General features: G+C 49.5%; 1 protein-coding gene across 2 annotated transcripts in view; it reads left to right on the plus strand.

The window, feature by feature from the left end:
• WDR59 (WD repeat domain 59) overlaps positions 1-12,511 on the plus strand; it is a 55,658-nt gene that overhangs the window by 25,845 nt on the left and 17,302 nt on the right. Inside the window, exons 13-19 of one of the 2 annotated variants that reach the window (XM_056862463.1) lie at positions 853-977; positions 2,663-2,827; positions 4,175-4,270; positions 6,460-6,616; positions 6,980-7,049; positions 8,244-8,397; positions 12,257-12,313. In XM_056862463.1, coding sequence (XP_056718441.1) covers positions 853-977; positions 2,663-2,827; positions 4,175-4,270; positions 6,460-6,616; positions 6,980-7,049; positions 8,244-8,397; positions 12,257-12,313 — 824 coding nt within the window. The remainder of the gene's footprint in view (positions 1-852; positions 978-2,662; positions 2,828-4,174; positions 4,271-6,459; positions 6,617-6,979; positions 7,050-8,243; positions 8,398-12,256; positions 12,314-12,511) is intronic. The other variant, XM_056862462.1, reaches the window with a different exon arrangement.

Here is a 12,511-nt window from a genome sequence, read left to right on the forward strand (position 1 = left end):
GGGCTTAGACCTCAAGAAATTAAGCTCTGCTTACCTTTAATAGCTCTAAAGATGGCATGAAGATTCAGCATGGCATGGTGGGTAGAGTCAGTCTTAGGCTCCTGGGAAACTGGGGCTTGAATCCCCACTTAATTCATGGAAGTTGGCTGGGCTTTTAGCCAGTTGTAACTGTCTCACCTTTGTCCCTCCTAAGTTTGGGAAAGGATTTAAGAGGGGAGTAGACATGTTCAAATAGGAGCCCCGTGGCGCAGAGCAGTACTGCCATCCAAGCTCTGCTCACGACCTGAGTTCAATCCTGACGGAAGTCGGTTCCAGGCAGCTGGCTCAAGGTTGACTCAGCCTTCCATCCTTCCGAGGTCGGTAAAATGAGGACCCAGCTTGCTGGGGGTAAAGGGAAGATGACTGGGGAAGGCACTGACAAACCACCCCGTAAACATAGTCTGCTTAGAAAACGTCGGGATGTGATGTCACCCCATGGGTCAGGAATGACCCGGTGCTTGCACAGGGGACCTTTACCTTTTACCTTTAGACATGTTCATGGAGGATAGGGCTATCCATGGCTACTAGTCAAAACGAATACTAATCATGATGCTTATCTCCAGTGTCAGAGGAGCATACCTATTATATTAGGTGCTGTGAAACACAGGCAGGACAATGCTGCTGTAGTCTTCTTGTTTGTGGACTTCCTAGAGGCACCTGGTTGGCCACTGTGTGAGCAGACTGCTGGACTTGATGGGCCTTGGTCTGATCCAGCATGGCTTTTCTTATGTTCTTATGGGGCGGAAGGGGCCATACCAACCCTTGGCACTGCTTTTCCAGTACGTTCTGAGGGCTCCTTTCTTTTTCTGGCAGCCTTGAAAGAAGAATCCCAGCACAGCCTCTTGGTGGGAAAGAAGCTGGACCAGTTGGGCCTGCCACAAACTTTGCAGCAGGAATTCTCTCTGATCAACGTGCAGATTCGAAATGTGAACATGGAGGTGAGGGGAGAGCAGAGCAGCTTCCTCCCGACAGCAGGCTGGCAGCTTGGAATTGGGACAGGCCCGGCTTCATTTGCTGCGCCTTCATCCAGGCCACCTTTCCTTGAACCCGAGAGACCCCAGGAAGGAGCAGGAGAGATTGCTCCATCTGGCCCTGTCTCAGGACAAAGCCCCAGCCATTCGACAGGCAGGAATGCTCCTTGCATCCTCAGTCCCTCCTTCCTTCTGCTGGCACGCAGAATGCAGTCAAAAGCTTCCTGGTTTGGGAAGGCTTAGACCAAACTCCCAATTTGGTGTGATGTCTGAATGCAGGCGCTTGGACCAATGCGAGCTGGATTCACCCAGGTGCTTGCTCACATGGTGCCTTGGCAAATTGGTGCTTGATCAAAGACTTAGTGAACTGGGAGCCTTTTGATCCCGCTCTGCACGTCAGCCGAGGAGGGGAGAGAGTGCGCAAGCGGCAAACAAGCTGCGTTCCTGCCTGTCCCGAACCCACAGAGGTTTGTCAAGATCTCTAAATGCGGGTTGAGCAGCCTGGTGGCCGTTGGTGGAAACCAATCCAAGTTCTCTGCCTTGGACTACATCTGCTGGTAGCTCCTGTCAGTTGTAGACAGTCTGTGCGATCATGAAGGGAACATACTCTTTCCCTATCAGGGACTTTTAAAAATAGTTTAAATAGTAGTTGATTTTAGCGGGTTTTAAAAAAAATTTCCCCACAGTTGTTACTTATTTGCATGTTTTCTTGAGCTATAAATGCTAAGAGCAGTAGAGATCGCTTCACCTTGAAAGGTTTGATGTATTAATAATCAATTTAAATAATGAGGAAGCCATAGTTCACTTTCTACCGCTAGGGAGGCTTGGGTTGCTTTTCCATCTCACTGAGTTGAGAGACCAGTTTGGGGATCCCTTGGATTGGATCCAACCTGCTTCTCTGCTGGTGAAAAAGGAAAGTTGGTCACCAAAGGAAGGGCTGTGATGGGACCTGCTTGTACCAAAGCCAGATGGGGCAGGGACTTTGGTCAGGAGGGAGATGGGGCCAGTGTTCAGTGAAAAAGTTGGCTGGATCCAACTTGCTTTGTGCTGCACTTTACCCTTTGAAGAAAAAGCACGGCGCATGCCTCATTTAACTAAAGCGGCCATTCCCCAGCCAAGAGCACAGGGATGCCACGGTGCCAGCTGGCATGCCCAGGGAAGGGGCTGTGGCTCAGTGGTAGAGCATTGGTTTGACACGCAGAAGGTCCCAGGTTTGATCCCTGGCATCTCCAGTTAAAGGGACTAGGCAGGTAGGTGACATGAAAGACCTCTGCCTGAGACCCTGGAGAGCCGCTGTCAGTCTGAGTAGACAGTACTGACTTTGATGGACCGAGGGTCTGATTCAATATAATTCATGTGTCCCAGCACCTGCCATGAACTTATCAGAAGTGGGTGGGACCAGTGTTTAAGCAGGGCCTGTGATTTGCAAATAAAGGGGCCCTTCTTCCTCTCCCCCTAGATGTGCTTTGCACATGTGTTGATCTCCATCCCCCTTCTACTGTGTGTATGCACATGCTTGACCCTACCTCTTGCGTCCGTCACCCCCTTTCCAATTACCAAAGGTCATCCCCCCCGCCCCAGGCTCAAAAAAAGGTTGGGGACCCTTGAACTAGAGTTCCCCTTGCCATGCGGTGCATGCTTTCCTTCGGCAGATGGACGCCGTCAATCGCAGCTGCACCGTTTCCGTGCACTGCAGCAACCACCGGGTCAAGATGCTGGTGATGTTCCCCGCCCAGTATCCCAACAACGCCGCTCCTTCCTTTCAGTTTGTCAACCAGACAACCATCCCTTCCACCATGAAGGTCAAGCTGTTGAAGGTGAGGCTGTATGCGTGCAACACAGCTATTGACTGGTGCTGGGTAAGTGGGGTGGGTGGCCAATGACTTGTGGGGGATCTCTGCGGGTGGGTGGCGATGATCCCTGCCACAGGTGGCTTTACAAGGGGGGAGGAGACAGATGCGTGGAAGAGAGATCCCTCAGTGGCTACTAGCCGAGATGACTAAAGGGGAACCTCCACATTCAGCAGCACTGTACCTCTGTATGCCAGTGCTAGGGAGGCAGCAACAGGGAAAGACCTTGGCCTCTGTGCCTTGTTCCTTGGCCCTCCAGGGCAACCAGCTGGCTGTTGTGTGAAACAGGGCGGTAGACTAGCTGGTCTGATCCACCAGGGTCATCTCTTATAGCATCACGGAATCATAGAATTGGAAGAGACCACTAGGGTCATCTAGTCCAAACCCCCGCACAATGCAGGGAATTCACAACTGCCTCCCCCCCACACACACACACCCGAGTGACCCCCACTCCTTGCCCAGAAGATGGCAACGAAACCCCTCCAGGATCCCTGGCTAATTTGGCCTGGAGGAAAATTGCTTCCTGACCCCAAATTAGTGATCAACATTACCCTGGGCATGTAAGAAAGGGCCACAAGAGCCAAACACTGCCACAACTCTTCCTGCCCTCCCTCTCAAGAATTGCCTCAGTTCTCACAATCGGACGCTTTCAACCTGGAGCCCATGGCTGGCGTCAGCATACCCTCAGGTGGGCAGGGGGCCCAGGGCTTTAGGCAGGCTGCACTGCCACTGACCACACCCTTCCCCTGATGCCTACCTGCCATCCTCCCGCCTGCTTGCTTGCAAGCACTCTGCCATCCATGCTTCCAGCAGTGCATACTGCCCAGCATCATCGGGACAGACGTGCGGGTGGCGCAGGCATCTGTGAGTGCAGACGGTGAGAGGGCTCGTAAAGGGGTAGAGGAGGGATGCCCGGGCTTGTGGGCAGGAGGGGCTGTGGCTCAGTGGTAGAGCATCAGCTTGATATGCAGAAGGTCCCAGGTTCAATCCCCGGTATCTCCAGTTAAAGAAACCAAGCAAGTAGGTGATGTGAAAGACCCCTGCCTGAGACCCTGGAGAGCCACTGCAGGTCTGAGTAGACAATACTGTCTTTGATGGACCGAGGGTCTGATTCAGTATAAGGGACCTTCATGTGTTCAGGAAGGAAGGCAGCAGGGCTGGTGGTAGGCACAGGAGAGTAAAGTGGGCTGGGCACCCTCTGCTCAGGGCCCCCAGAAATTGAGAGCCAGTCCTAATGGAGTCCTGAGAGTCTCGAGGGGAGGGGGCTAGAGCAGGGGACGATCCCCTTCAAGCACCTCTTTGCTTCTCTTTCAGATCCTGAAGGACACATCCATGCAGAAAGTGAAGCGGAACCAGTGCTGCCTGGAGCCTTGTCTGCGCCAGTTGGTTTCCTGCCTGGAGTCTGTCGTGGTAGGGAGCAAGCCCCCTTCTGCCTGTGGCACGGTCTCTCTTGGCCCCTGGTCCTGCTGGCCCCAGCAGTCCTGCTCTCCCTCCTGCCTGGCAGCTTGACATTTTTATCTGTTTAAAAACTTTTATTAACTTTCCTCTCTGTAAAGAAATGAGATGCCCCCAAGCAGCTCACAGCAATCCGTTACAACACTGGCAAGAGTTGTACAATGACAAGCTACAAGTAATAAATCTTAAGGTTATGATAAGGACAGAAAACAGCCGTAAGATATCCCTACAATATTTTGGGGGTTAGTTTTAACAGTTTTAATATGTGGTTTTTATTACGTATGTTTGAATCCGTTAGCCCCCTTGGTGGCCCTTGTGAGGGCAGAAAGGCTGGGTATAAATTTTGTAAAATAAAGTAAAAAGTAAATATAGTGGCGTAACATGATAAGAAACATGAAAATAGAGAACTGGAATAGCTGCGGAATAGTTCTAAAAACTGGGCTTATCATTTACTTGCTACACTGAGTCCTGTCTAACAGGACCAGAATGGCATTTTGTATCCTCACAACTTCCCACTGAAGAATGGTGAGGCCTAAGAGATAGTAACTTGCCTGAGACAACCTGGTGAATTTTACAATGTAGTAGGTATTTGAACCTGGGAGATCAGATGAACGTTCGTTGATACAGTAGCCTTTTTTTGGCTATCAATTTTTAGCCATGGGACCTTAAACCAGGAACAGAGAACACATATGGCAGAGAGGTACATCTCAGTTCCCCCTGATCTTCTGATTCCTAAAAGTTCTGGGCCAGGCAATCTGGACTGTCGCGCAGGTCAGAAAGCAAATTTCTTCTTACGTGACCCTTGAAAAATTTCCTGGCTCCGAAAGCTAAAAACAGTTCCCCCTCTGCTGTGTGAAAAACTTTCCAAACCAAAAAGGTATGTTTCCCTCTACCTTCAGAAGCTGCTTGTCTAGTCTGTGTGGCTGAACCCTTTCTGTGATGTAGACTTGCCAGACGCAGTGTTGCTGTTTTCAGGCACTATGGGATTTGAAAATAGCTTTAGAAGATCCTTGACTGACTTCAAAGCTTTGAGGGATTCTTTCCCGTCTATTTTCTATCACTATGATATATTTTGATACTGAAAAAAACTATTCTTTAGGGAGTCCACTGTAGAAAATAGTAGAAGAGCTCTATTTGTATCACCCCTCCCAAGAGCCGTCTCTCTCTGTAGCTAGACTGCATTGCTACATATTGGGCCTTGATACCAACTAGTTCTTGCATGCATCACGTGGTTATAAACATGTGAAATCTGGTATCACAGGAGCATGGGGGGTGGAGTGAACTTTATGGTCAGCCAAGACTCTGGGTGCTTTCACACATGCTGAATAATGTACTTTCAATCCACTTTAATGATCATTTGCAAGTGGATTTTGCCATTTCACACAGTAAAATCCATCTGCAAAGTGCACTGAAAGTGGATTGAAAGTGCATTATTCAGCATGTGCGAAAGCATCCTCTCTGTCTCTCCATTTCAATTCAGTGTTACAGACAAGGGTTGTAACATTTCAAAGACCTCAGCCCCCACCATTAGTACCCAGGCGGCAGTATGGAGCCCACCGAGCTGCAAGCAGGTGACAGGAAGCCCTGGGACATCAGAGTCCTGTTATTAGAGGAGGAAGACCTGGGAGGATGACCTCACTAGTGGGGAGGGGAGCTGTGCTGCAAAAGCGCATGTGGCATTGGTGGACCCAAGTGCTTTGCGCGTGTGAAGGACCTGCAAGTGTGTAAGGGCGCTATACCATCTGCCTCTTTGCATGCTGTGAGGGGCAGCAGGGCAGCAAGACAAGGTCACTCAGTGGCAAAGAGGCTTCTTTTCAGCACTGGCAGCTTCAGAGGCCCTCTTCTCCCACAAAACTTCCTTGCCACCCCACGGCCCAGCCCAGCTACTCCTTGGCCCCAACATTCAGTACCTGTAGCAGAACAGTCACTGTTCTGGATTGTCGGGAGGACCAGAGCTCCTCGTTTAGCAAAGCAAATAAGACCGCTTTTGAAAGAAGTTAGGAAGGGGGATCCTGTTGACCCCTTTGGCTTGCATAACATGCTGGTGATCGTCTGGGAAATGCTGGGGCTTTCATCCTGAAGTTGAGTGTCTGGGTGCAGGGCTCCTCACGTGCAACTTCTGTTATGTGTTTTTTATGTTTCAGAACCAGGAGGACAACAATCCCAGTAACCCCTACGCACTCCCAAACTCGGTCACTCCTCCTTTGCCGACCTTTCCCAGAGTCTCTAATGCTTACGGGTCCTATCAGGATTCCAACATCCCTTTCCCACGTACCTCCGGAGCCCGGTTCTGCGGGGCAGGTGGGTTGGGTCTTCATTATGTGCAGAGGGAGAACCGGGTTTGATTCCTCCTCCACATGAGCGGCAGACACTAATCTGCTGAACCGGCTTGGTTTCCCCACTCCTAACCAAGAAGCCAGCTGGGTGCCTTTGGGCTAGTCACAGCACTCTTCGAGCTTTCTCAGCCCCACGTACCTCACAGGGTGTCTGTTGTGGGGACGGGAAGGGAAGGTGATTGTAAGCCGGTTTGATTCTTCCTTAAATGGTAGAGAAAGTTGGCATATAAAAACCAACTGCTCCTCCTCTTCCGATTAGGGCATTGGCCCAAGCCTCTGCTTTTGAGGTGGTCCTCTTTCACTCAATCCCTCTCTCTGCTCTTTGCAGGTTACTTGGTCTACTTCACCAGGCCGATGACAATGCACCGAGCCGTCTCGCCGACTGAACCGACCCCCCGGTAAGTACCTGGGGTTGTGGGAACCACCTCCTAATGGGACGTGCTGCTCACAGCTCATCTTGGAGCATTGCCTGTTCTCTGTGGGGTGAGGAGATGGGTTAATTGCAGAATTTGCTGTTGCAGGAGATAGTGACCAACCTGTCTACACTCACGTGCTGCAGAATGAGTACAATAGAGCATTTGGATGGTAGATTGAACTGTACCAGTGCAGGCTGCAGGAGGTGGCTTAAATGTTCCTTCGTTTATAAATCACCCTGCAAGTGCACCTGAAGTTGCCGGCTACTGAGTCAAACCCTTGGCTTGTCAATTGTTTGTTCTGACTGGAAGTGGCTCTGCAGGGTCTCAGGCAGAGGTCTTTCACATCACTAAATACCTGAACTAAACAAGGCTATTAATGATAGGATATTTTGGAGGTCGTTAATTCATAGGGTCGCCATAAGTCGAAAGTGACTTGACAGCACACATAACACAGTATTTTAAAGCAAACCAGGTTTCAGGTTATTGTCTCAAACTGCTTTTAGAGATTTTCATATAAGCCTAAGTCAAACTCTCTCACACACGCACAGAAATCTCACCTAATCTTCTGAGACTTCCATCCAGAGAAATCTGATTTGCTTATCACATCAGTGCATTTTTATAGAAAAATATCAGTCCTACTCTAAATCTACCGTAATCATGTGATTACTATCGAGGTAAGTGTTTGGTTCTTAAAACTATGTATGAGATAATCCAGCAGGTGCCTATGAGATAATGAAACCAGTGCCTCTGACTCTGATATGTCCTCATAACCTTTTCTAAAGCAAGATGAGAAGGCCAAATTTAACTCAATCTCTGTTAAAAGGCAGAAAATCTAATTTCTCTGTGACTGTTTCGGTTATCTGTCAAAGAGCAAAGTAATCCTTAACGCATCCAGAGATCACCAGTAATTGAATCTATGCATGAGCTCATAGGCTTCAGGAAAACGTGCATGATCAGCAAAGAAGGTGGAGATAGAATCAAAATTCAGCTGTAGTAGTGCCGGAAGAAACCTCTTGTATGTCACCCTTGTACTGGGCCAGGTGATTCAATGACCTGACGCAGTATAAGATGCCTTTATGTGTTCTTGTGCAACTGGAACACCCTTTGCTTCAGCCCCAGAGCATGGCACGTCTCTCCAGAAGCTCACCCGTTCTGAAATGTGTTTCTTGCATTTAGATCCCTGTCTGCGCTCTCTGCCTACCATAACGGCCTCATCACCCCCATGAAGATGCGGACAGAGACTCCTGGCAAGCTGATCTTGTACGGCGGAAGCCCCACGCGCAGTGAGAAGGAGCAGGTCTCCATTAGCTCCTTCTATTATAAGGAAAGGGTAAGTGCACTGCCACTTCAGCTGTTTGGTAAAACCCCACGTCACCAGGCACAGTTGTGGGTGGTTCCAGGGGCCCCCTTGGCAAACCGCATTGCTAAGAGCACATGTTTCCGGCCCCTCTTTCAAATGCCTCCTCTGTCTGTTGACTTGCTAGAAAGAGCCTCTTTTTACGGTTTTTACCACCTGGAATGATCAAAAGCCGAAGATAAGCTTCAGCAAAATTCTGCCATGAATAATTCAAAATTCATAACGGGACCATACCTTTAAACTTAAACAGATACGTTTGATGTGATTTGAACAATATAATCCCGATACAAATCGGCAAGACCACATAATTACCAGAAGCTTGTCTTCTAGTTTGGGATCTGATTTTTATTTTGTGGGTGTCTGTTGGATTTAGTCAATATTTTCCCACTTTCACTGTGTCTTCCGTCGTACTTGAGTACTACTTTCCTTGGCTGCTTTGCAGATCTGCAGATTTCACTTGAGGAAGCCCCTTTAACTTATTTGTTAAAATATTTATATCCCAACTTCCGTCGTGGTCCAAGGTGGCTTATAAATTTAGGGCAAGGCTGTGACTCCCTCCCCCTCGGCAGAGAAGACAGTAAAACAGGAGAGCAAACCAGCCACCCTGGGACATGTCCTGCCGCTTAAGAGGGTGAGCCCTTTCTGTGTTCTGCTACCTGTGGGAAGCTGATCTACCTTAGGAAGCTGTTTTGAGCTGGTCACAGAAGGCACCGTGGCCGTACTTGAGAACCCACAGTTGCCTTCCCTCTTCCTCCCTACAACAGACACTCTGTGAGGTAGGTGGGGCTGAGAGAGCTCTAAGAGTGATGTGACTAGCCCAAGGTCACCCAGTTGTCCTTATGTGTAGGAGTGGGGAAACCAACCCGTTTTATCAGAGTAGCGTCCACCACTCATGTGGAGGAGTGGGGAATCAAACTTGGTTCTCCACACTAGAGTCCACCTCTCCTAACCACCACTGTTAACCACTATACCACACTTGCTCTCAAAGGAGTCTCAAAGGAGCTTATAATCACCTTCCTCCCCCACCCCCAATAACAAGCACCTTATGAGGTAGGTGGGGCTGAGAGAGTTCGGAGAGAGCTGTGACTAGCCCAAAGTCACCCAGCAGGCTGCATGTGGAGGGGTGGGGAAACAAATCCAGTTTACTAGACTAGAGTCGGCCGCTCACATGACTAGCCCAAGGTCACCCAGCTGGCTTCGTGTGGAGGAGTGGGGAATCAAACCCGGTTCTCCAGATCAGAGTCCACCTCTCCAAACCATTGCTCTTAACCACTACACCACGGCATAGCCATCTTACTTAACTTCCTTCTCCCATGTACTTAACTTCCTTCTCCCATGTACACTTTTCCGAAGGCAGGGCCCTCCTCTGTTCGCTAACCTACTTTGGTTCATCCTGTGCATGTCCAGGAATCACGGCAACTCCCCCGGAGGCCGCTGCAGGTGATCAGTTCCAAAGTCGATGAAATGGCCCTAAATTCACTTGGGCCGGGGGGCGGGGAGGGCTTGTTACTCCTGTAAGGACAAGACTCTGTTACCCAGATGCCTGGGAGGCATGATGCACTTATGAACACAGGAAGGGGGGCAGTGAAGGCAAAAGATCTTAATTTGGGTGAACTGGAGGAGTAGGGTCAGCAATCTGTTCTTCTCTGTGAGTTGCACCAGGGCCACAGGAGGCAAACGCAGAGCCGAGTTCAGTTCCAGCCACCCTAACGAATGGGCAGGCCCTGGAGTCTAGGAAGGGTCTTGTTTATTCACCTATTTATAATTGCTTTTCTCTCATATGGGGACACAGGGTGGCTTACAACATCCTCTCCTCCCATTTTATCCTCACAACAGCCCTATGAGGTAGGCTAAGCTGCAAGTGAGTTACCGCCCCACAGTCACCCAATAAGCTTCCATGGCAGGGTGAGAGATTTGAACCTGGGTCTCCCAGATCCTAGTCTAACTACTGTGCCAAGCTGGCTCTCTTCTTTCCAGTTTTATGCAGAATGAAGTGGTAAAATTCAGGACTTTGCCACTTTGAAGCGCAAGTTGGGGGGGTTCACATTTTTAATAGGTGCTGCAGAAAGCTCTCTGTATGCAGTAAAGCAATGCCAAACGTCCTTCCCTGATACACTCGCTTTACTTTTGGGTGGTGGTGGGGAGAATTGTGAACAGAACTTCAAAATATTTACACTCCCACTTACAGTGCACAATACCAGCACCTCAGCATATGTCATTGTGTGGATCAGCTCTGAATAGCCAGGGACAGAGGAGAGGTAAGGGTGGAATGTCAGAGTCATACATGGAAGTGAGCTCTGACTCACGAAAGCTCATACCCTGCCAGGAATTTTGTTAGTCTTCAAGGTGCTACTGGACTCTTGCTCTTTTCCAATACACGGAAGTGAGACTTACTGGCCCATTTGTTTCCTCTCTCCTGGGCCACCGATTCTCCCTCTTCCCCCCCCCAAAAAAAAACCTCTAAGGGGAAATCAGCCACTATGGAGACTGACGAGACAAGAGCAAGAATTGGCAGAGGAAAGTGGCACGGTGGCTCCTCTTTCCCTGCGTGAGCTCCAGGTTTTTCTGTCTGTGGGAAAAGAGCAATTGGAAATGTTGGCAGTTCGCACCGGACAAGGACGAGGTGTGCCCAAGCTCTGCGAGCCCTGATTCATTGAGCTTTGTAAAAAAACATAAAAGGCAACTGTAACAAGGGTCTTTCTAAAACACAGCTGCTGGGAGATTGCCTCGCCCACCTTGCCAGTAGTAGATGCCCACTTGCCACAGAGTACAAAGTGCATGACACCCAGAGTATGGAGTGCACAGGATCTCTTCTTTCCGGCGAGCGTCCCTGTATAGCGCATGTGCTCGTTACATATGTGTCTTATGTGCGTGCAGATATGCACTGAACCTTCCACCGGTGCTACTTGAAAACAATTTAAGGTGTCCTACAGCCCCCTGTAGTGACACAGGGCCGAAAGCGGGGTTGGTGGGTTTCACCCAGCAGAGCAAAGGGGAAGAAATATCCGGGCTGCTTTTTCGTCGTGACCAGTGAGTGGGGCACACTCTAGGTGGGGGAACAACAACTTTTTCCAGTCTGCTGTAAGAGGCAAATTTCCCTAACCTTCAGGAGTCCTGATGTTGGAGTCATGGCCGGCAGCCCTGGTTTGTGCTGTGGGGTTTGGAAAGAGGAGCTGGTGATGCCTCAAGTCCTCTCCTAGGGCTGCTGTCAGCATACTTGGAGTTTTCAAGCAAGCTGGTCATGTTCTGGTGGCCCCAGCTTTTTCTTGAAGAAGAGTTGGTTTTTATATTCTGATCTTCCCTACCTTTTAAGGAGAATCAAACTGGCTTACAGTCTCCTTCCCCTCCCCATAACAGACACCTTGTGAAGTATTGAGGCTGAGAGAGCTCAAAGAGAACTGTGATTAGGGCAAGGTCACCCAGGTGGCTTCATGTGGAGGAGTGTGGGAATCAAACCCGGTTCTCCAGATCAGAGTCCACCACGTGAATCATTGTTTTAAACCTGGAACTTAAACCTTGTTATAACTTTTGTTATACTGGTCAAAGATCCCAATAGATTTTATGACTAGAGTCAACCGCTCACGTGGAAGAGTCTGGTATCAGGGCGGGTTACAACCTTAAAAATACATTAAAACTTCAATCAGCAATAAAACATTAACACAATAATAGCATAAAGCCATGGCCGGATGGGGTGGCGTGCTGCAGGGCGAAACCTCTCGGTCCCTCTGCTCAGATGGTTTCTCAGATGTTGTTGTTTTCTTCCTCTTCTCGTTTTTCTCAATGGTTCTCCTCCTCTCCACCTCTTCCCCGGGCATAACGTTCTCCTGTGCAGATGTCTCCTTGCTCTGCCAGACGGCGTTGGTCCATACAGGCGATTAACGACTTCCCGGTACTGTGCGCTGTGTTACTGCTGCCCTTGAGTTTGACTCTGTCTGCTATCCTCGGGCCCAAGAATAATCCGCCACTTTCTTGGCTTTGGGTAACCCAGACCAGAGCTGGGCAAGACTTGGGGTGAGGGGGGAGAGACAAGGAACGAGGAAGGGGAAATCTTGCATGGGCTCCGAGCTGGCACTTTGGATCAACTAGA

This window comes from Euleptes europaea, chromosome 17 (assembly GCF_029931775.1).
Source record: "Euleptes europaea isolate rEulEur1 chromosome 17, rEulEur1.hap1, whole genome shotgun sequence".
Taxonomy (NCBI): Eukaryota; Metazoa; Chordata; class Lepidosauria; order Squamata; family Sphaerodactylidae; genus Euleptes; species Euleptes europaea.